Genomic DNA, 22,406 nt, shown 5'->3' on the forward strand with positions numbered 1-22,406 from the left:
TTAAGGAAACTTCCTTCTAAATCTATTTTGTTGAGAGTTTTTAATCATGAAATGTTTTTGAACTTCATCATATGCATTTTTCCTGGATCTATTGACATAATCATGGGGTTTTGGTTTTCATTCTGTGAGTGTGGTGTATCACATTAATTGATTTGCATATTTTAAATCAATCTTGCATCCCATAATCCCACTTGGTCATGGTGTATAATCTTTCAGATGTACTGAATTCAGTTTGCTTGTGTTTCATTTTCTTAAGCTCTATGAAGGCAGAATCCAGGTCTCTCTATTCACCACTGAAGCCCCAGCAACTGTCAACATGCTTGATACTTTCCTTTTGCTCAAAAATATTTGCTATTAATTAATTAAAGACAAAGGGAAAAAATAAATATATTTATCCTAACATTGTTTATGTGTAGAAAGAGCCACATATTTTTATTTAAAAATTTTTTTATTTTTAAAAATTTTTCTTGAAGTGTAGTTGATTTACAATGTTGTCTTAGTTTCTGATGTACAGCATAGTGATTCATATATATATTTTCATATTCTTTTTCATTATGGGTTATTACAAGATATTGAGTATAATTCCCTGTACAATACAGTAAGACCTTATTGTTTATCTATTTTATATATAGTAGTTTGTATCTAAATCACTACTAAAATAGTTACATACTATAACAAGGACAATCAATTGTGATATATGAAAATAAGCACAGTTATTAATGAAAAATCATTAGATTTTTAGTGATAATGAACTAATATATACACTGCCCAGCAAAGGTCCTAGCTCAGTTAATGGTAACTAGTATAGTTTTCTGATCTTTTTATTGTCATTGCTGGGAAGTTCATAGCAGTTCAGAGCCTGATCTGGGAAATCAGTCTCTTCTGGTTATTGGCTTTCCAATACATCTGTTTTGATACCTTCTCCTTTATGTCAGTTTTCCCATCTGAAAAATGGCAGTGAAAACAGTGCTTATCTCCTTGGATTACTATAGAGATTACTGCCCAATAACAATAAACTCCATTATTTTCTTTAATTTGTGATTAGAAGGGTAGCATGTAAATCCATATATGTGGTTGAAGCTAGTAAAACAATTTTCTAAATGTGGAAAGAGTGGTCCTGGGTGGCATTTTTCTCTCTTTTCTTGCACCCATTTCTGCTTTAGTCGACACAACACACTCTAAGATTCATTGCAGTTAATTTTTTATTCATCCCTTAAGTATTCCTTTCTGAGATTATCCACAATGTCTTTTTGACCACTGCTTCAGTTGAATCAATGTTGCGCTACAGGCACATTTATTTATCACCTAAAATAGCTTTGCTACTACACAGTTTCCCAATGGCATTTTTCATCTGGGCGTTTCTCAAGGTATAGATGAAGGGATTTAACATGGGAGTTATGATTGTGTAGAACACAGCAGCTGCTTTGTCCATCGATAAAGTAGCTGCGGGTCTCATGTACACAAATACGCAGGGCACAAAGAATAAGACGACCACTGTGATGTGGGAGATGCAGGTGGAGAGGGCCTTGCGTCTTGCCTCCAAGCTGTGGGTTCTTAGAGAGTGCAGAATGACCACATGGGAGACCATCAAAAGAAGGAAGTTTAACAGACAGATGAACCCACTGTTGGCAGCAACAAAGAGTCCCAGAGTGTGGGTGTCAGTGCAGGCGAGATTGAGCAAAGGATTCAGATCACACATAAAGTGGTCTATGACGTTAGGGCCACAGAACGGTAAATGGGCGATGAAGAGGATCTGCATGGTTGCATGAAGAAAGCCTCCCGCCCATGCCACTCCCACTGGCAGCCAGCACACCCGCCGATTCATGATGGCCGTGTAGCGCAGGGGCCTGCAGATGGCCACGTAGCGGTCATAGGCCATCGCAGTAAGCAGGATGCCCTCAGCACCTCCAAAGAGATGTTCCCCAAAGATTTGGCTCATGCATCCATTGAATAGAATGGTCTTTTTTTCATGGAGTGAATCTATGATCGGTTTGGGAGTATTGACAGAGGAATAGCAGGCATCAATAAAGGAGAGATAAGCCAGGGAAAAGTACATGGGGGACCCCAGTGATGGGCTGGCATTGATGGAGACCACAATGAGCACGTTTCCTACTACAGTGATGGACTAGATGACAAAAAATACAGCAAATACGATTCTCTGCATCTTCGAATTCGCTGTGAGCCCCAGTAGAACAAAGTCTGTCATGTGGTTTCTATTCTCCGTGTATTTTATGCGATGGTTAATTGCGTTACCTGAAAAGAAAACAATTTTTATGAATGCAACTTTGAATTTATTGAACTTCCTGTTATACTATATAATACACTCCAAAATTCCATAGAATTTTGAATTCTTTTGACTTATGTGTGTGTGTATGTGCCTGCACACTGGAAATAAGAGATTGTGAGATTATAAAGACTATTCAAATTACCTCCCAGGTGCAGTCTTTGTTAAGATTATAGATAAAAGTAACTTTTGTAAACACACAGGCAAGAGACCACTTGTGCACATGCAATCATCCTAGTTGAATGAGTCTAATTTGACATTATACATTGCACACATAGTGTACCCAGCTCTTGTTTTGTATATATATATATTTTTATTGAAGTATAGTCAGTTTACAATGTTGTGTCAATTTCTAGTGTACAGCATAATGCTTCAGTCACACACGAACTCTTAAAAAGAGGTACAAGTTGGGCATAAAATCGGTAAATGCAAAGCTACAGAATTTTTGCTTTACTATTTAGGAACTAGAAAGCCATGAAAGGTTACTGAAAATATGAATGAAAGAATGACTAGGAATGAAAGGAATCTGAAGCAGGGGGAATCTTAGATGTTATTCTAGTAAAGATCTTTGTATGACTTGAATGAAATGGACTGAGGTTCAGTGAGGGGTGGGAGGCAGGCACAAGAACCCCAGTAGTAGACTACTTACAAGAGTTGAATAAGGAGCAACAGGGCACTGGTGATGGGAATGTAAAGAATGGATACAGGAGGCACTTAAAAGTATCATAATGCACGTTTCCTAAATCCAGTAACTTTACAATAGCTAATGCTATATATTTTAAAATAATTGATTGCTATATGGCTGGTATAATAGCAAATGTTTTGCAGATATGATCCCTTTTCATCTGATAACAACCTATGTGGTCGGTTTTATATCATCTACTTTGCAGCTGAGGAAAACAGTCTCACAGGCTGATGTTAGTAGTTGTAATAACAATGATAATATTAACTTACTGAACACTTAGTGTGCTGTAAGTGATTTGGCAGACATTTGGTATTCAGTCCTCAGTACAAACCTCAGGACGTGACTGCTATCATGTCTATGCTTATTTTAAACCTTAGGAAATAGATGCATAAAGAAGTCAAGGATCCTGCCCAAGATCAAGCAGCCAATAAAAGGCAGAGCCAAGATTAGGTCAGATTTATACTTGTTAAATTCTCCCTCCAAATTCTTAACCCATGACCCATTTTGCTGTGTTATAATAAATGGCATTGAACTAGTAATCTTTTTTGTTTTGAGATGATCATGATAATTATAATGACTTTACTCCTGCTTCAGAGGCAAGTCCATGTGGAGCAATTTAATCCGCTTTCTCTCATGCACACAACACACAATAACATACTGGAGCTCCCCAATGTGGAGGAAACCTGTGGGGCTGCTTTCACTGAACAGCCCTTTTATCTTGGCCTCTCTCTCAGCCCCAAATATTTCCTCCATCATCCTCCAAAATATGGGCCTCCAGACTCTCCTGAAGAATATCTAAAAAGAATATCCCACTGGTTAAGTGTATTGGTTTGAGAGTTAGCAAAACCAGATTAGAATCCTAGTTCTTCCACATGCACTTTTTAAAAAAATCCGGCTACATTATTTTGGCACCTTACATCCTTGTTTCCTCACCTATGAGGTGAGAATAGTGCCTACCTCACAGGTTGCTATGAGGATGACTTGAGATAACATATAGAACACATCCACCATAGTGTTTGAGACGCACAGAGTACTTTTATTTATTTTAAACTCTGTGTGTGCACCTAGGAAATAAGAAGAATTGATAGTTTTAGTAACAATACAGAGAAACATTTAACTATGCAATGATCTCAGGAAGAATCATTACCAATTTCACTCCCAAGGAATCCACAGAGACTCATACTATCCATAACAGTCGATCCCTGGAAGGATTCTCTATGCTTGTGCTTGCACTAAATAGCTGATGATTTATGTCATTTAATATTCATATTTCTGTCTTTTGTGTCTGTGAAGTGTAGTCAAATTTTGTTTTCATTTACAATTAGTCTTCATTATCAAAGGAGACATCTAATGGCAAAAGCGTGGTACCAGAGAGTTGGGTCCTACAATCTGCTTAATTTCTATGAGCTTCAAATTTTTCAGTTGTCGAATTAGGTTAATGACAATTATAAATGGTCTTTTCAAGAACTGGGGTGAGGATGAAATCCTCTATCACTGTATCTGAAAAGTGTTGGAAAATAGTGAGTCCTATATATATGGTAAGTAACAATCTTTGATAAGCATCAGCACTACTGAAACACTTACCTTAGCTGTCTTAGATGGTCTTAATGACGCTGCTGGGTGCTGAGAAACAATCCTCCTTTCAAATTGACTGCTTCTTTTAATAAGTAATTCTCAATATGAAATATACGTCACACTTGGGAAGGGCCTATTCAGATAATTCATATCAAATGAACAATTCTTAAGAAATTGTATACATTATGTCCAGTTTTTTTGTGGATGTCATGTATACTTCAATAAGCTTGTTAAAAAGGGAAATGTTCTTATAAACCTAAATCTTTCCATCTATCTTGAAGCCTCAAAAATTCTTTGGGTTTTCTGGTTTTAAATTTAGAACAGATTCTTTTAACATGCTACGGAGAAATGATCTGAAGTATATGACTCTGGTTTCACAGGGCAAGAAGCAGACAGTGCAGAGGTCAAATGGTTCATTCTGCCCATAATGAAGCTTGCTCTGGAGTGGTGAACAGCAACAAGAATCATTTTCACCTTGCCCTTGTACGGATATTTAAAGAGGTCTCCAAAAGGTTCAGGGACTGTGTCTCAAAGCTGCTACTTTCTCTCCCAGGAATTAATTATCTCTTTTGTGTCAAAGGCTTTGTCTTAGAAACAGATATTCTGGAGAGACGTGTTTGAGAAACACCCGTTCTTGAGTGGGGAAACTATATTCTCTACACTTGGAACCTAAGCATGGGAGAAGAGGTAGTTAGGTTTTTATTTTTTATTTTTAATGGAGATACTGGGAATAGAACCCAGAACCTTGTGTATGCTAGGCATGCACTCTACCCACTGAGCTATATCCCCCCCTTTAAAAGTATTTATAATGTATGTTGACTAAATCTAATCATTGTAATACACCATAACATATACTTTTCAATGACTGGTTGCCATGTGCATGGCGTGGTAGTAAATGTTTCACACGCACGCTTCCTTTTCATTGTGGTAACACTCTGTGTGGTTGGTATTGTATCACCCATTTTGCAGATGAGGAAACAACCTCAGAGACTAATGTTAATAGTTGAATGAAAATGCTACTATTAACTAAAACTGAACACTTACCGCAGCTTAAGTGTTTATGGAGACATTTGGTAATTAACTCTCAGTATAAATCTCAGAGACGGTTACTACTATCACTTTTATACTTATTTTACACATTAGGAAATAGAAGCATAGAGGTTAAGAATGCTGCCTAAGACCAAGCAGCTAATGAAGGGCAGGGTCAAGACTAGGTTTCAGGTTATCCTTATTTATTAATTTTCTCCTCCTACTTCTTAACCTATACCCAACATTGTTATGATAAACAATATTGAACTAGTAATCTCTTTTTGAAATGACCAAAATTGTTCTAATTACTTCAATATTACTTTAGAGGCAAGTTTATATGAAGCAATTTCATTAGGTCTCTCTCTCTCTCACACACACTGACACACACAGTGACATCTTTGGACTTTCAAAGTGTAATTAAAATGCGGTATTGCATTCACTGAATGGCCCTTTCATCTCGACTTCTCCCTCACAACTCACTCTCCCTTCTCCGATACCACTCCAAAGAATGGGACCACAGATTTCTCTGCAGAATGTTGAAAAAGACTATCCCAAGTGATTAAATGGATTGGTTTGAGAACCAGAAAGACCAGATTAGAATCATGGTTCTTCCAGCTGCAACTTCCTTCCCCTGAGGTACGTCTCTTTGGCACCTTACAACCTTGTTTTCTCATCTGTAAAGTTAGAATAATAATCTCCACCTCAGAGATTGTTGTGACGATTGAGGGAATATGTATGAACACAGTCACCACACTGCTGTGGACACAGGAAGGACTCTGCATGGTTTTTATGACTGTGTATGCACTTGTGGGATAGGAAGAACGACCAGTTGGGGCAGCAATACAGAGAGATAATTAACCTTGGAACAGGCTGCAGAAGAATCACCACCAACTTTACTCTCAAAGAAGCCACGGAAACTCATGTTATGCTTAGCAGTTTCCCCAGTTTTCTCCATATTTGTGCTTGATGAAACAGCTGATGGTTTGTCACCAATATTCTTAATTTCTTCCCTGTGTATGTGAAGTGTATTTCAATTTTATTTTCACCCTCATCAATAGTTTTGATTGCTAAAGGAGGTGTTTCATGGCAAACATGGTGCCTGGCGTCAGAGAGCTGGCTCCCACAATTTACTTAACCTGTATGAGCCTCAAAATATTCAACTGTCAAATTAGATTAATGATATTTATGCATATCTCTTGAAAAATTAGAATGAAGATGAAATATTCTATTACTATATCTTAAAAATGTTAAAAAATACTGATTACTGTGTAGGGAAAGTAGCAATCTAAAATAAGCATCAGCACTATTGAACTCTTACCTTGACTGTCTTAGATGATCTTAAGTGATGTCTGGGTATGTTCAGAAGCAGTTCCATGTTCAAAGTGACCACTTCTTACAGTAAGCAACTTGCAGTATGAAACATGTCACACTTGAGAAGAGCTTATTAACTATCAAATGAACAATTGTTAAAAAATTGTATACGTTGAACATGTACACTTTTTTGGGTATATCAATTATATCTCAATAAACCTGTTAAAAAAAAGAAAGTGTTCTAACATATCTAAATCTTTCCACATAGCCTGACAAATGCTTTTCACAGAAAATCTGAAATGTTTTCTGATTCTGAATTTAGAATGGGTTGACTTGAAGCACTACGGAGAAATGATCTTAAATAAGATATCTCTGGTCCTGTAGCACAAGAGGCAGACAGTGTGGAGAAAGCACATTCAGATGGTTCACTCTGCCCATGAATCTTGCTCTGGACATGTAAACAGCAACAAAAATCATATTCATCTTGCCCTTGTATAGATACTTAAAGTAGATTCTATAAGGCTCAGAGAACTTACTTGTCTTATAGTAATTGCTTTCTCTCCTAGGAATTAATTGTCTCCTTTGATGGAAAGACTTTGTCCAGAAGCTGGTATTCTGGAGAGATATGTTGGAGAAACACCCATTCTTCAATGAGTAGCAGTATTCCCTACACTTAGAACGTAAACATGTGAGAGTTACCTTTCTCTGTCTGCCCCTGGGGTTGTTACGAAAACTGAATGTCATGTGAATAGCCAGGTGGCATAATTCGAGCGTGTGGACCTGTGATGTAGTTTCTCTGTTGTTGACTCGTGCCAGAGGGGAGTTTAATTTTCTTATCAATATTAAACCTTCATTGGAAATCACTGTTAATTGCTTGAGAGCTAGATCAGTGAGACATAAAATCAAAGGCAGAGTTTTGAAAGTTCTTGACTCTAAAAGCTTTTTGTATTTCTTCCCACTCCCCAGATTTATTGAAGTATCAAGGACAAATAAAATTGGGTGTATTTAAGGTGTATAACTTTGTATTTTGATATAAGCATACATTGTGAAATAATCTCTGCGATCAAGCTATTAACATTTATCACTCACATTATAACTATTTTTTTGTGTGTGACATTAGTACTTATGATCCACCCTCATAGCAAATTTCAAGTGTACAATGCAGTATTGTTAACTATGGTCACATTGCTGTACAACAGATTTCCAGAAATCATTCATCTTGCATAGCTGGAACTTTGTTCTCCCTGGTGAACATTTCCCTATTTCTCCTTCCCCCAGTCTCTGGCAACCACCATTCTACTCTCTGCTATAAGTTTGACTATTTCAGATTCCACATATAAGTAAGATCATGCAGTGTTTCTCTTCTCTGCCTTATTCTACTTGGCATTAAGTTCTCCAGGTTCACTCCATGTTGTCACAGATGACCATTTTCCCTTGGTTGTCCCTATTGTATATATATACACCACATTATCCATTCATCTATCAGTGGACATATATGTTGTTTCCATATCCCAGCTCTTGTAAATTATGCCATAATGAACATGAGCAGATATCTCTTAAAGATAAATGATTTCAGTTCCTTTGGACACATACCCAGAAGTGGGGGTGATGGATCAAAAATCTTATTTTTAATTTTTTCAGGAATCTCCATTCTGTTTTCCATAAATGTGATGCCAATTTACATTCCCACCAAGAATGGTAAATTATTGTGATTTTAGTTTTTACTTCCCTATTGCTAATGATGTTGAGTACTCTGTTCTTCATGTTCTTATTGACCATTTACGTATCTTCTTTTGTGATATTTCTATTCATGTCCTTTGTACATTTAAAAATAGAGTTCTAAAAATTCATGTATATAAAACTTATAAAATTATATGTGTATATATAGTTTTCTCCTAGCCCATGTATTGCCTTTTCATTTTTAAAAATGTTGACATTTGATAGGGGGAAGATTTAAAATTTTGATAAAGTCTAATTTCTAATTTTCTTTTGTTGCTTGTGTTTTCTGCCATATTTAATAAACCACTACCTAATCATAAGGCCATAAAGATTTGCTCTTATGTGTTCTAAGAATTTTATAATTTTAGGTTACACTTTGGTCCTGTATCCATTTTGAGTTAATTTTTGTATATGGTATGAGGTTGGGGTCTTAATTCATTCTTTTGTATTTAAATATCCAGGTGCTCCAGCACCATTTGTTGAAGATAATGTTCATTCTCTAATGAATGGTTTTGACTACCTTGTAAAATTTCTTTTGACTATGCACGTACGGGTTTTTTTCTGGACTCTCAATTCTGTTCCTTTAGTCTGTATGTGTCTCCTCATGCCAATACTATAGTGCTTTAATTACTAGAACTTTTGGTAAGTTCAGAGAGTGAAAAATGTGCCATCATTTGGTTATTTGGAGTTTCTTGCAATGCCATATGAATTTTAGGATCAGCTTTTCTATTTCTGCAGAAAAAGGTATTGGGATCTTGACAGTGATTCAGTGCATCTGTAAATTAGTTTGAAGAGTGATCTTAATTATATTAAATCTTTCAATCCATGAAGATTTAGGTATTTAATTTCTTTAAAAAACATTTTACATTTTCAGTGTGAAAGCCTTCTACCTATTGGTTAAATTTATTCTTCTGTATTTTATTCTTTCTGATGCTATTGTAAGTAATTTTTCTCAATTTCGTTTTCAGATTGTTCATCACTAGTGTATAGAAATACAAGTGTTTTTTGTATGTTGATTTTTGTATCCTGCAATTTTGCTGAACTTGTTTATTAACTCTAAGAGGTTTTTTGTTTTTGTTTTTGTGTTTTTTTGGTGTGGGTTCTTTACGGTTATCTATATGTGAGATCATTCATATGAAAATAAAAATAGTTTTACTTTTCTCCTGTTCAATTTGGATGACTTTTATTCTTTTCTTTAAACCTAATTTTTTAGGATAGAAACCTATAATAAAATGTTAAATAGGAAGGATTAGGAGTGGATACTCTTGTATTGTTCTGACTGTATGAGGAAAACTTTTTAGTGGGCTGTAGTTGTTTGTTGGTCTATTGACTTTTCTAAATGATTTTTGCAAAAACTGGAGTTTGTAGAAAGTGCAGTAAAGATGGAAAAATGACAGAGTTTGAAAAGGAAGAATTAAACTGTATATTTGGAAAATTTATGGTTTTGTATGTAGAGAAATCATTACTAATGAGTGAATGTAGCTATATTGCTGTATAAAAGTTCAACATATAAAAGTAAACCATGCCTCTACATCAAGAATAAAAATATTGAAAAATTAAATTGACAAACACTGTTCACATTAGATAAAAATGAAAATACTTAAGAAAAAATGTAATGGATTATGTACAAGAGCTCCACCTTGAAATTTTACACTATCTAATTTTAAGACTTAATATAAATATGCAGTAACCAAGACAGTGTGATATCAACATGAAGTAAGCAGACAGATACATGGAACAGAATATAGAGTCCAGAAATAGGCCGGCACATATATGGTTAATTGATTTGCACAAAAAGCTGCCAATGCAACTATGGGGAAAGGAATATCCTTTCAACAAAACATGCCGTAATAGTGGATAATCATACTGATAATAATAAACCTGAGCTTGTAATTCAAATTACATAAAAATTAATTTGAGATGAATTATACACCAAAAGAAAAGAGTAAAAAGTATAAATTTTCTAGAAGAAACCTGGAGTATATTTTTGAAGACTTTAGCTTGACAAAGATTTCATAGTTTGTGTTAGTTTTAGCATTTAAATATCAAAAGCCAAACATCAAATACTTTGAAAGAAAATATAGGTGAATATGTTTGTGACTTTGAAGTATATGCATTTTTTAAAGGAAACACAAAATACTTTTTTTCATAAAGAAAAAGCATATAAACATCAATATTTAAATTATGAACTGCTGTTAGTAAGAAAACCTTAAAATAAGTGAAAAGACAAGCCTCAACTAGAAAATATTTGCAAGACTTTAAATCATAAAGGATTACTGTTTAGCATGCTTAGCAAACTTCTACCAACTGAGAATAAAAAGACAAGTGGAAAATAGCCCAAAGACATGAGCAGGCATTTCAGCGAAAGACTGATGTGAAGAATAAACATGTGACGTGATAATCAATTCATAAGTATAGAAATGCCTATCAAACCCACAATGAGATAACACTCTGTATCCATGTAATTTGCAGAAATTAGGAAGTTTGAGATTACCATGTAATGTAGAGAATAGGAACCAATAGATGTCTTTCACATTGCTGCTGGAAGTATATATTGATACAGCTACTTTGGAAACAAATTTGGCGCTATCTAGTAATCCTGAACACCACATAACCTCGATTCTAGTCAGAAAATAGTTGGCATGTGTATGTCTAGATTTGTGTTCTAGTCTTTACAACAGCCTGTCAGTAACACTGAAATGTGGAATTACCTAGAAATCTACCAACCAACATCAGCTCTGAAGCACCACCACAAGCATTGTTTGAACCCCCAAAATTGTACCCCAAGATACATCAACTGCAGACTTCAGTACTGGAGCCTTGCAGAGCAAGCAGCTCCTGGGAGACAGGACGACCATGCTAGTTGTTGTGTGATGGGAAATCATTCCTGAAGAGTGTTTGACAAGGTACGTTTCTTCAGTCACTTGAAAACAGATTCTCAAAATGTTAGTGGAAATTTCATCTTGAGTTTGAGATCTTGTTTTTTTTTTTTTTAAGTTTGTAAAAATATAGCTGCCTTCATAAAAAAGAATAAAATAATGCCATTTGCAGCAATATAGATGGACCTGAAGATTGTCATTCTAATTGAAGTGGGTTGGAAAGAGAAAGAAAAATGCCATATGACATCATTTATATGAGGAATCTAAAAAAAAAAATAATAATAAGGACACAGATGAGCTACTTATTATTTATAACTAAGATGATTGATCTCTTGAATATGTGTAAGCACATTTGACTGTCCTTTATGATTGGATTACTACATTCTGTTGATTCTCATTTTGTAGTTGGCTTTATTCCTTTGATAACTATATAAGTTTAAAAAGTGAAAGCTCTAATCTGTTCCTAGAAACAATAATCAGTACATATATGTAAACTAAAATAATGTGCATTATACTGTGTATATGTATTTATATGCAATATAATGTGTATGTGCAAACTGTCATAATTCTACCTAATAAAACTAAAAAAGTGAAAATATGGGTGCCTTTATTAATATTAAAAAATTATTTTTATTTATTCTTTAAAACAACGAGGATGATAAAAACAGGCTAAGAAAGCTTAAATAGCTCATTCAAGGTAGGAAAATATGATAGCCCAGCTTAGAATAGAGAGCGGGTCTGTGCTTCCTGGACAGCTGTGTGCTTTAAGCTGTCTTTGTTCACATTTGAGTGAATCAGTTATAACTGGGTTTTTCAGTTGCTTAGTGCATTTTAACTCTTCGGCTGCAGTAATTTCCAGCTAACTGACAGTGACAAGGAAAGCATATAGTATACTTGAAGATGATATTTGCAAAAGTGCAATTGATTGGAGTTAGCTCATAAGAGGATGGAATTACCAGTGCATTGGTGGGCTCACACAGGTACCCTCTTCACTATTCACCAAATGATACAGTCCAGATTCATTCTGAAACCTGTTAACCTTCCCAAGCTCTCGCTTAATTTATCTAATCTAGGCCTTGTGTAGGCCTTCAATTTTAACATCACTTTTTAAAGAATACTTTACCTGAGCATTTCCACCTCCACCCTACTTTAAGCCATGTCCCAATTATGCAAAGATATGTATGCCCCTTTTCACAGTGCTCACTGTTCTTTTTTTTTTTTTAATAGTTGATTCTTGCATCATGAGGGCAAAGATATTATCCAGGCTTTGGAGACAGGTTTGTATTTAAATTTCAGTTCTGCCACTACTCAATTCTGATCCCATGTAAATTTCTCATTTTCCTCAATGTAAATGGGAATAATAATGGTGCCCATCACGAAGCATACCTCACATATATGTGTTTAACGTAGGGCCTGGCCTATAGCACTTGATAGTTAGTTGCTGTCATTTTTATTATTGAACAAAGCTGCCTGGTACATTTCAGATATTCCATTAAAAAAAAAAAAGAAATGAAGAATCCACGCTCTGACTGTAGCCTGATGCTTCTCTCATTCTTGTAGATGAATTCTAATCATTGTCAAAAGTGTCATTCTCTAGTTGGAAGGGCTGTAGCCAGAAGGGAGAAGCATTTGGTTGCTATTTTGGCAAAATCTACTAAAGTTAATTACTCTTCCCTTGAGGAAATCGCACAGAAGTAAGTCACCCACTTGCGTAAAACTGGTGTCTCTATACGGTGAGAACTGAAGGATTTGAGAAGGCAGGGCTGTGAGGACATTTTGGTGAGTAAACCACAAAGGCAGTGTCTCTCCCTGACCTCCTCTGGGTAAAGCCGGGGAGTTTAGTGAAAAGATGGGAAGAGGAAGGATGAGTCCCCAAGACCAAAATATCTAACTTTGCGCTGAGCCTAGAATCTCTGAAAAAAGGCCTGGGAGAACTGGCTTCAGGACATTTCTCATCAAGAGGATCTTTAATCCACTGCTGATTTTCATAATTGGATTTACTTTCCTAGTGTTAGAAATGGCAACCATGTTCTTAGGGCCTAGCAGACTAAATTCTATATATATATATTAAAAAAAATTATAGACATCTATGAATCCCATAGAAATAGAAATGTGAAAGAGCTGCTGAAATCTCCCCCCTCCCCCTAAACCCAAATTCCTTTCAAATGCAAAGTGAATGCGTCTTCTTTCTGGTCTAGTTTATTATTTGAACAAGGCAGGCCAGGATGAGAAGTCCTAGACAGGATGTGGTGAGCACTGGTATATAGGAGAGACACGACCTTCTTTTTGATTTTACTTCAGGGCTTTCTTTTCTGGAAACACTTTTCTTTTTAACAGTAAATTACCATGATCATGATTCCGGCTGCACACAACTTAGACTGAAGAAAACCCTGATGGGGTTTATTTTAAGTATTGCTGAGCCTGTAAAGGACCAACTGATGACAAGTCAGTAGTTTAAAATCCTCAGTACCGAGCTGGGCAATAGAAACTTTTTTTCTGACCAATTTGTATGTAAGAGCAACCTGATTCTTATATGTCAGTATTTTTTGTGATGTCGATCCTAAGGGCCACAATCAACAAAGGTGTTTGATAAAAAGTTCGGAATTTAAGGGCAACACTTGTTGGAAATGTTACAACACATCTGCCTGAAAAATGTCTTTCTTAGATGGCTCTGTAGGTGTAATGTGCCCATTTTCCTCCTCCTTTTCCTCTTTTCCTTTCTTTGTTTAACCTTTTCTCCTTTTTCTTTTTCTTCTCTTCTCCTCTCTTTCTCTCGCCACATCTCTTTTCTCACTCTCTTGCCAAATGCTTTAAAATGCTTCATATTGGCCAGCACTGCAGATACAAAAATGAATAGATCTACAAAGCCTTTATTTGAATAATGAGCTGAGCTTAAAGTTTCCTGTTTCCCAGAAAACTCCACATTTAATCGTAAGAGTTGAAATTAGAAGGACTACTTTTTTTTATGTTTTGGAATATGAAATACTAGCAAGTGAATTAATGAAATGAATAATGAAATGAATTCCCATAAAAGTAAGCAAACTGAACAATAATTAAATCTTTATGTTAAAGATTCTTACAATAGCTTGCTTCAAAAACCTTTAAAAAAATCTGAGGACCTACCTTTTTGACATTTAACCTTGTTCTCTTCTTAGCTTACAATTTCAGAATCCTTGCCTTTTGGAGATGTTTGGAGAGAATTTTGAAGGTTTTCTCTAGTGATAAAGCCATGAGAAAAAAAACCATTCAACAACAATAATAATAATGTCTAAAATGATTTAATCTTTACAACAATCTTAAATATAGGCGTACTTATCCTTCTAACAGATGAAAAAATTGAAGCAAAGGGAGATAAAATGAATTAATATTATATAGTTAATAAGGGGTAGATCCTGAACTCCAGACTAAGTCTTGGGATTTTAAGCCCATTTTTCTTTCTTTGCTTTTTAATGCATTTCTAATTCTCCCTTTCTTTCTCTCCCATTTGCTTTCTCTCTTTTTTTTCTTCTCCCTCTCTCAGTCAGTGTTTGATGAGTGTTTCCTTTTTGGCCAGCACTGGGGATACAGATATGAATAAGATTACAATTGTAGTAAAGCATATTTTTGTCTTCAGGGGCCCACGTTGATGAATAAAGAGATATGCATGCGAGACAATGTGGCAGGTGGTATAGTGGACATTTGCCACATCCTCTGAGGTTGGGGGGAGGTAGCAGCATCACTTTTCAGTTTTGAGGAAGTGGAGAAGCTTCCAGACGGGCCAGGTTGGAACAGGTATCACTCATGCAAGAATCTTTATGTCTTTGAGCCTTTTCGTATGACTTCAGTGAATAGAACAAATTAGATTTTTCACTGGTAAATATGCCCAGCCATTTTGGGGATAAAATACACGCATATTTGTGTATTTATGAATGTGCCACCTATATGGTCATATCATGGATTGGCTCTTAAAGCTTGATGTATGATATTTTTCTTTTCTGATTTTAAAAGTTATGCATTTTTATCATCAAAAATTAAAAGCAAATGAGTGAATTATAAAGAACAAAATAAAGACCACTTATACTGTTACTTGTACGAATATACCAAAACCCCACAACTGTTATGGTTTTGTGCTTGCTTTTGCCTTTTGTAGAAGAAAAGAAAATAAGGCACTCCATGAACATATTTATTCCTTAAGTAGAGGTGTCATTACTGAGGATGACTGTGACTGTCTTTTCAGGGAAGTCACTTGTCACCTGAATTGAATTGATGGAGAGAATGAATAACGTGACAGACTTCATCCTCCTGGGCCTGTCTCAAAATATGGAGCTTCAGAAATTTTCATTTGTTGTGTTCTTAATGGTCTACTTGGTCACCTTGGCAGGCAACCTGCTCATCATGATCACCGTCAGCACCAGCAGGGCCCTGGGATGCCCCATGTACTTCTTCCTGTCTTACCTATCCCTTATAGATGGCTGCTGTTCTTCCTCCATGACCCCTAAAATGCTAGCTGACACCCTCACTGTGAGAAAAAACATCTCTTTTAGGGGATGCATGACTCAAATCTTTGCTGAGCATCTTTTTGGTGCTGCTGAGATCATCCTTCTCACGGTCATGGCCTATGACCGCTATGTGGCCATCTGCAAACCCCTGCACTACACAACCATCATGAGTCGACAGGTGTGCAGCCTTCTTGTGGGAGTGGCCTGGGCTGGAGCCTTTGTCCACGCGACCATTCAGATCCTCTTCACAGTCTGGCTGCCCTTCTGTGGCCCCAATGTCATAGATCACTTCATGTGCGACTTGAACCCTTTGTTGAAACTCGTCTGCATGGACACTCATACCCTTGGTCTTTTTGTTGCTGCCAATAGTGGGTTCATTTGCTTGTTAAACTTCCTCCTTTTGATGGTCTCCTATGTGGTCATCTTACACTCCCTAAGGGCCTATAGCTTGGAGGGGAGACGCAAAGCCCTCTCCACCTGTGTCTCCCACATCACCGTGGTCATTCTATTCTTTGTGCCTTGCATATTTGTGTACCTGCGCCCAGCGATCAACTTTTCCATTGATAAAGCTGTGGCTGTGTTTTATGCCATGATAACTCCCATGTTAAACCCTTTAATCTACACCCTCCGAAACGCAGAGGTGAAAAATGCTATGAAGAAGCTCTGGATCAAAAGGTGACTTCAACAGAGAAATAATCACAGCAGTATACAATGACTTTGTTTTTTAAATGGCAAAGAGAAAACCACATAATTTCTATGGTTCAGGGACAAGTGAACACTATATGTAAAAGTATGTTGATGTTGGCATACAAGCCCTTTGAGAAAAATCCCAGGCAGAAAATTACTTATTATTTAAAAATATACCATTTAGATTTACCGAGTGCCCATTTAGTTGTCAGACTTTGGTGTACTTTCAGAATTATTTGGAATTCTTGTTAAAAATGCACATTCCCAGGATACAGCTCTAGAGATTCTAATTCAACAGGACTGTTATTGGATTGGCATCTCTGCGTTCTAAACAAATTATCGGGATGTTTCTAAGCAGGTGATTTATGCAGACGCTCAGAATAACAGTGCTACAGATTACGTTTGTGTCCTCAGCCTAAGAATGGATCACCTTATTAAGGCATTTCCTAGGGATTATCTTGCATAGCAGATGCTATGAGAATCATGAAACTCATTTCTTCATAAATCATGCAATGCAAGCTTACTACCTTTGCAATTACAAAACAAAATTATAGTATTCTGGGAAAATAAAGATGTTTTTGGTATTTATTCTCCATCTTCTCTGTCTATACTTTTTAATCTTTTGCTCCATCTGGTCTCTTTTTTTCTTTCTGTACTTCGAAGGGGAAGATCTAACGTCTGTTCTTGTTGAATTATTTGCACTAAAATTCATTGTTATTGTAATATTACCTAGTCATTCATATTGAGAACATTTTTTTTTGTGATTTTACGGTGTGAAAGAGGCTTTATGTATTATTTTTATATGTATGTTTTGGAGGAATGGGTGGTAGGGTTTAATATACAATAATGGTTAAGAGAACAGTCACTGTTTAAGATAGTTCTGAGATCCAAACTTAGTTTTGTCATTAGAGTGTGAGCTTTGGCAAACCATGCCTCTTTAAGTTCGAGTTAAAGGGGAATAATAGAGATGTTATCAGGATTAAATAAATAATCCTTGTAGATCTTTTATTACCAATTATTTTGGCTTATATCTTTTCTGGAACTAGCAAGAGCTTCATTCTGTCTGGGTCAGGACCTCTGTGGATCTTGCCTTGGTCCCTTGGATGAAAAAGGCAGCTCCCTGTATGACCAATACTGTGTCAGATAACTTTTCCCTGGAACTAACAGAACTAGTGTTAAATTCTACCTCATTAGGTTATGTAACATTGGATGTATTTCATAAGGTCTCAAGATCTTATATTAATCTTAGCTCATATGTACGATGAAATAGTAGCCCCTATTTCATAGGGTTGTTTTAAGCACCAGATGAGACATTGCATGGAAAGTATCCAGGACAGTGCTTGTCACACAGTGGGTATTTAACAAATGTCCCTGTCTTTGCTGCTTCCCTCATTTCTCCATCAGTATTCCATTCTCTCTGACTTAAAAAAACTCTATAATATATACTTGTTACTCACCCCTACATAGCTATTATATTAGGAGGTCGTGAGGAACTTTCAGAAATCGGAGAGTAAAGCCCCCAAATTAATACAAGATGAATGAGATTCACTCTCTAAACAATTCACCTTAAAAATGTGAATGCCTCCAAAGTTAAAATCAGGTTCAGGAAGCCCCCCAACATTTGATAAAATTTTTATGACAAATAAGAATAAATCTGCAGTACAATAATTGGTAATTGTAGTAGAACTGTTGCCACTTATTACAACTTCGCTGGTGCTACAAAAGCAAGTTATTATTTAACACCCATAAGAACCTTACAAAATAGATAATGTTACTCATGCTTTCCGGAAGAATTAACTGAAGCTTGGAAAATGTAAATAACTTACCAGAGGTCACAAAACTAGAAAATGCCTGGGGTCGGACTTGAACCCATGTAGTTTGGCTTTAGAACTTGCACTCTTAAACACTACAGTATCAGTACACATCTTAAAATGACACATATCACGTAGCACTTTCTAGTGGAGGGAGACAGGCAACAAATCAGTAAACATATAAACAAGCCACACTGAGAGAAAAAAGTGCTGAAAAAAGTGAAAGGTGTGATGTGATGGTGACTTAGATGGCAGGGGGCCACTCTAGATTATGTGCTCAAGGAAGACCCAAAAGCACGAATTTACAGCATTTACTTAACTATGTCCAGCATAGGAGACACTGAGCTAAAGGTTATGCGTAAACTCACCAGAGGGGAGTTCTCATACAGGGGAAGGGGATTTTTATCTGACTTGGATGAGTATCATTAACGACTCTCTTCTTTCTAACTCGAAGATCACCAAGCAACCTTAAACTTACAAGTGATTAAGCTCCAATTAAAATCAGGACAAAGCAAAATAAAACATGTCTACTCAAGCAATCCTCTTTCCTCGGAGCTTGCATTTGCTTCCTGGCAGGTTGCTCTCTTTGGTGAACTCTGGTGTCGTCAACAGCATTGACCTCCACTTCGCCTCTTCATGGCTTTTTAGATTTTAATTTCTACAATTTTTTTCTCAGGTAAAAGCATTCATTAGAGGAACTAAGCTAAACTGATCAGTAGAAAGAAAGCTATCTGTTTAACCAAATTTACATTAAATTATGATTGGCCTTTTCTTGGCTTACCAGGCTCTGCCCAGTTGTACCCCTTCTCAAACATGTGCCTTTTTGAATTATCCTACATCATTCCTTCTCATGTTCACTAGCTCCATTTGCAAAGCCCTCCTTTTTGCCCATGAGCCTTTGAACTAGTTCTTCTTTATTCCCCAAATACTTTTCCTCTAGATCTTCCTATGGCTGGGCCACTATCCCCACTGTCTTCTTTAACCACCGATATTAAGCCATTCTCTATCTCCTTGAATTACTCTCAATCACATTACTCTGTTACATTTTCTTTCAGTATCTTCATTATCTGATTATCCAATTTGCTTGTTTATTCTTTGTCTCTTCTAATTAGAACATAAATTCTATGTGTTAGAGGCAGTGTCTGTTTTGTTCACTGATGCATTTCCAAGTACAGAGAATAGACTTGGAACAGAGTAAATGCTTAACAACTATTTAATGAATAAAAGGCCATCATCTCTACGTTTCAGTGCATCCTACAAATTTTGAGAAGTTTTGTTTTCACTTTCATTGAGTTTAAAATATTTAAAAATTTTTCTTGAGGTTTATTCCCTGACCCCATGTCATTTAGAATTGTTTCGTCTATTCCTCAAATGTTTTGGGATTTCTCAGCTATCATAATTGATTTCTAATTTAATTCCATTGTAGTCTGAGAGAAAACATTGTACAATTTCTATTCTTTAAAATTTGTTAAGGTGTGTTTTATGGCCCAGAATGTGGTCTAGCTTGGTGAATATTCCATGTGAGTTTGGAAGAATGTGCATTCTGCTGCTGTTGAAGGAAGTAGTCTACAGATGTCAATTATATACAATAGATTGACATTGCTGTTGAGTTTAGCTCTGTCCTTAACTGATTTTGTGTCTTCTAGATTTGTCCATTTCTGATAGTGGATTTTTGAAGCCTCTAACTATAATTACCTTACTAAGTGATTCCATTTTTTATTGTCTGACTCTAATATGAGAGTATAATGTCAATGCAAGCAGAGTTTTTATCCTGATTTTTTTCTGTTTTAATAACTATGATATCCATCATTCATAGCATGGAACCTGGAACAAAACAGATGCTCAAACATTTAAAAAAATAAGTTATTTGATAAATAATTAGTTATTATAGCTACATTAGAAATAAAATTGTTACATATTCAACTTCACACTTATACAGAAAAAACTTTTGAGTATTAGATAAAAGGAAAAAATGTCTTGCTATGGGAGAAATAAATGGCAGGGCGGGTATATATTTTCAGCTGACAGTAGTTCCATTAAGGTCCTGAGGCTATGTTTTTCCCCTTGTTACATTTTCCTTAACCTTAGTTACATGATTGGTCTAACAGGCATTTTTTTTAAAAATATAGGTATTCTTTTAAAATTTGGTGGAAAATCCCAGTGAATTTAATTAAGCAACAGTCAGTTTTGGACACATTCCAAATGAAGGACTCCATGATTCACATCATCACAAGGTATAAAATCTTCATGCTCTTCTCTTGTGTTAGGTAGGAGATGCTGTCTTTCCTTCTAAGAGCTAATATAATAATTTCAGGAGTGCTTTACTAGGCTAAAATCATGATATAAAAGAGGCAAAAGAATGCCCTTTCTGAATCTCAAGTACAAATATTTGGCCATATCGGTACAACAAAATGAGATAGGCTAAACATCTGAATGGTAACTATTCTTTATTGATGTTGCTGTCAAAGAATTGACTAGGTAAAAAGTTTCCTGGTAAAATGGCTAGTTGTTATCTTCACATGCAGATGTAAGATTTTTTCTTTTCATTTCTGTTAAATTTTTCTAATGAGAAATTTTTAATTTTTTTGTATCATGATTCCTTTGAAAGAGAGCTACAATGCAAGTAATAATTTTCTGGAATATTGAGAAGACTGTGGAGAAAATGGACAGACACAGGCAAATGAAATCAAATATACACTCAAATAATAAGGCAGCTTTTTGCCCTCTGTGGGGACAGTGGATGGAAGAGAGACTTCCAGATCTTTATGAGTGAGAAAAAATTTGTCTTTCAAATTATGAGAAAGTTTCCAAAAGGTAAGACTTTTAATAGTTAATAGTGGAAACCAGGCTTTGCAGTTGTGTAAATTTCTTTATTATAATACATAGGAAATGATATCACTTGAGTTTATAAGAACTGATAAGTTTAAAAAACTTCTGGCCGTGAAGAGACTTTTAAGTAAATCAAACTTAGATTCCAATTCCAGGTCTGTCACTTAAAAACAGGTAACTTTGGGAAAGTTCATTTAATATTATGAGACTCAGTTTTTCAACTATAAAATGGATATAATAATTCTTGCTATTGTGAACATAAATTGTGATACATTAAATATAATTTTATATATATTTATATGTGTGTATGTATGCACATATATATCTGATTGTGTATTTATAACATGTATTTATGCAAGAGAATAACATCTGAACATAATTTTTCATAGAAAATGAAACATAGATGTTCTTATAATGTTAGTATTTCCTTTCATTAAAATTTTTTGATCTATTTCAATGGAAATAACAGAATACAAATATTTGTTTTCTCACCATGTTATTTTGCATTTCAGAGGGTTATAACCTGTGATTCATGCTGATATGCTTAATTTGAAGCTTCTGATATTTTGTAAAAAAATGAAGATTGATTATCCATGTTGGTCCAAGAGCTGTGTTACATATGTTTATATATTTTAGCCCAGTAGATACTCACAAAAACTCGTTATCTATCATAATCTCATTTTATAAATATGTAAATTATGACCCAGCGTGGTGACTGCCAGTTATTCAAGATATTACAGTTAGATTTATAAAAATATAATTTACTAGTTTTCTAAAAAATTAATTTTATAGACATTTGAGTAATATAAAACTGTTTCTGTGTATATATTAATATAAGATTTATGTGAAACCTTGTGTCATAAGGATTTTTGGCTTTCATGGCAAATAAACTAAGTGTCTTGAGTAGGAAGAGGCATATATAATCAGATGTGATAGTCAATTAGCTAAATGGAAACTTCCTCAGGGAAGTTCAGTATCACTGAGTAATAAATGGAACAAGATGTGAAAGTGGCTGTTCAGGACTTGTGTGACGTTTGTTGTGAATAGATTAAAAAAATTAAATGACATCAGCAGCCATTCTACAACCTCAAGTGGTTACTTATCTGGGAAAGTAAGAGA

At 35.5% G+C, this 22,406-nt stretch overlaps 2 protein-coding genes across 3 annotated transcripts in view; one reads left to right on the forward strand and one right to left on the reverse strand.

The window, feature by feature from the left end:
• Positions 1-16,776, forward strand: part of LOC102545488 (olfactory receptor 4C12-like) — a 45,456-nt gene extending 28,680 nt beyond the window's left edge. The window contains exons 1-6 of one of the 2 annotated variants that reach the window (XM_072969961.1): positions 5,959-6,209; positions 7,451-7,572; positions 8,526-8,582; positions 11,319-11,509; positions 12,710-12,759; positions 15,699-16,776. In XM_072969961.1, the coding sequence (XP_072826062.1) occupies positions 15,728-16,639 (912 nt within the window). In that variant the 5' untranslated portion in view covers positions 5,959-6,209; positions 7,451-7,572; positions 8,526-8,582; ... (1 more) ...; positions 12,710-12,759; positions 15,699-15,727 and the 3' untranslated portion in view covers positions 16,640-16,776. Of the gene's footprint in view, positions 1-5,958; positions 6,210-7,450; positions 7,573-8,525; positions 8,583-11,318; positions 11,510-12,709; positions 12,760-15,698 lie in introns of those variants that run through there. The other variant, XM_006212238.3, reaches the window with a different exon arrangement.
• On the reverse strand, positions 1,295-2,227 carry LOC102525217 (olfactory receptor 4C46-like). The gene is given in 1 exon segment (XM_072970806.1): positions 1,295-2,227. A coding segment is annotated over 1 exon segment (912 nt). The 5' UTR covers positions 2,207-2,227.
• Positions 16,777-22,406: the final 5,630 nt, after the last annotated feature.

Source organism: Vicugna pacos, chromosome 10, assembly GCF_048564905.1.
Source record: "Vicugna pacos chromosome 10, VicPac4, whole genome shotgun sequence".
NCBI classification, from domain to species: Eukaryota; Metazoa; Chordata; class Mammalia; order Artiodactyla; family Camelidae; genus Vicugna; species Vicugna pacos.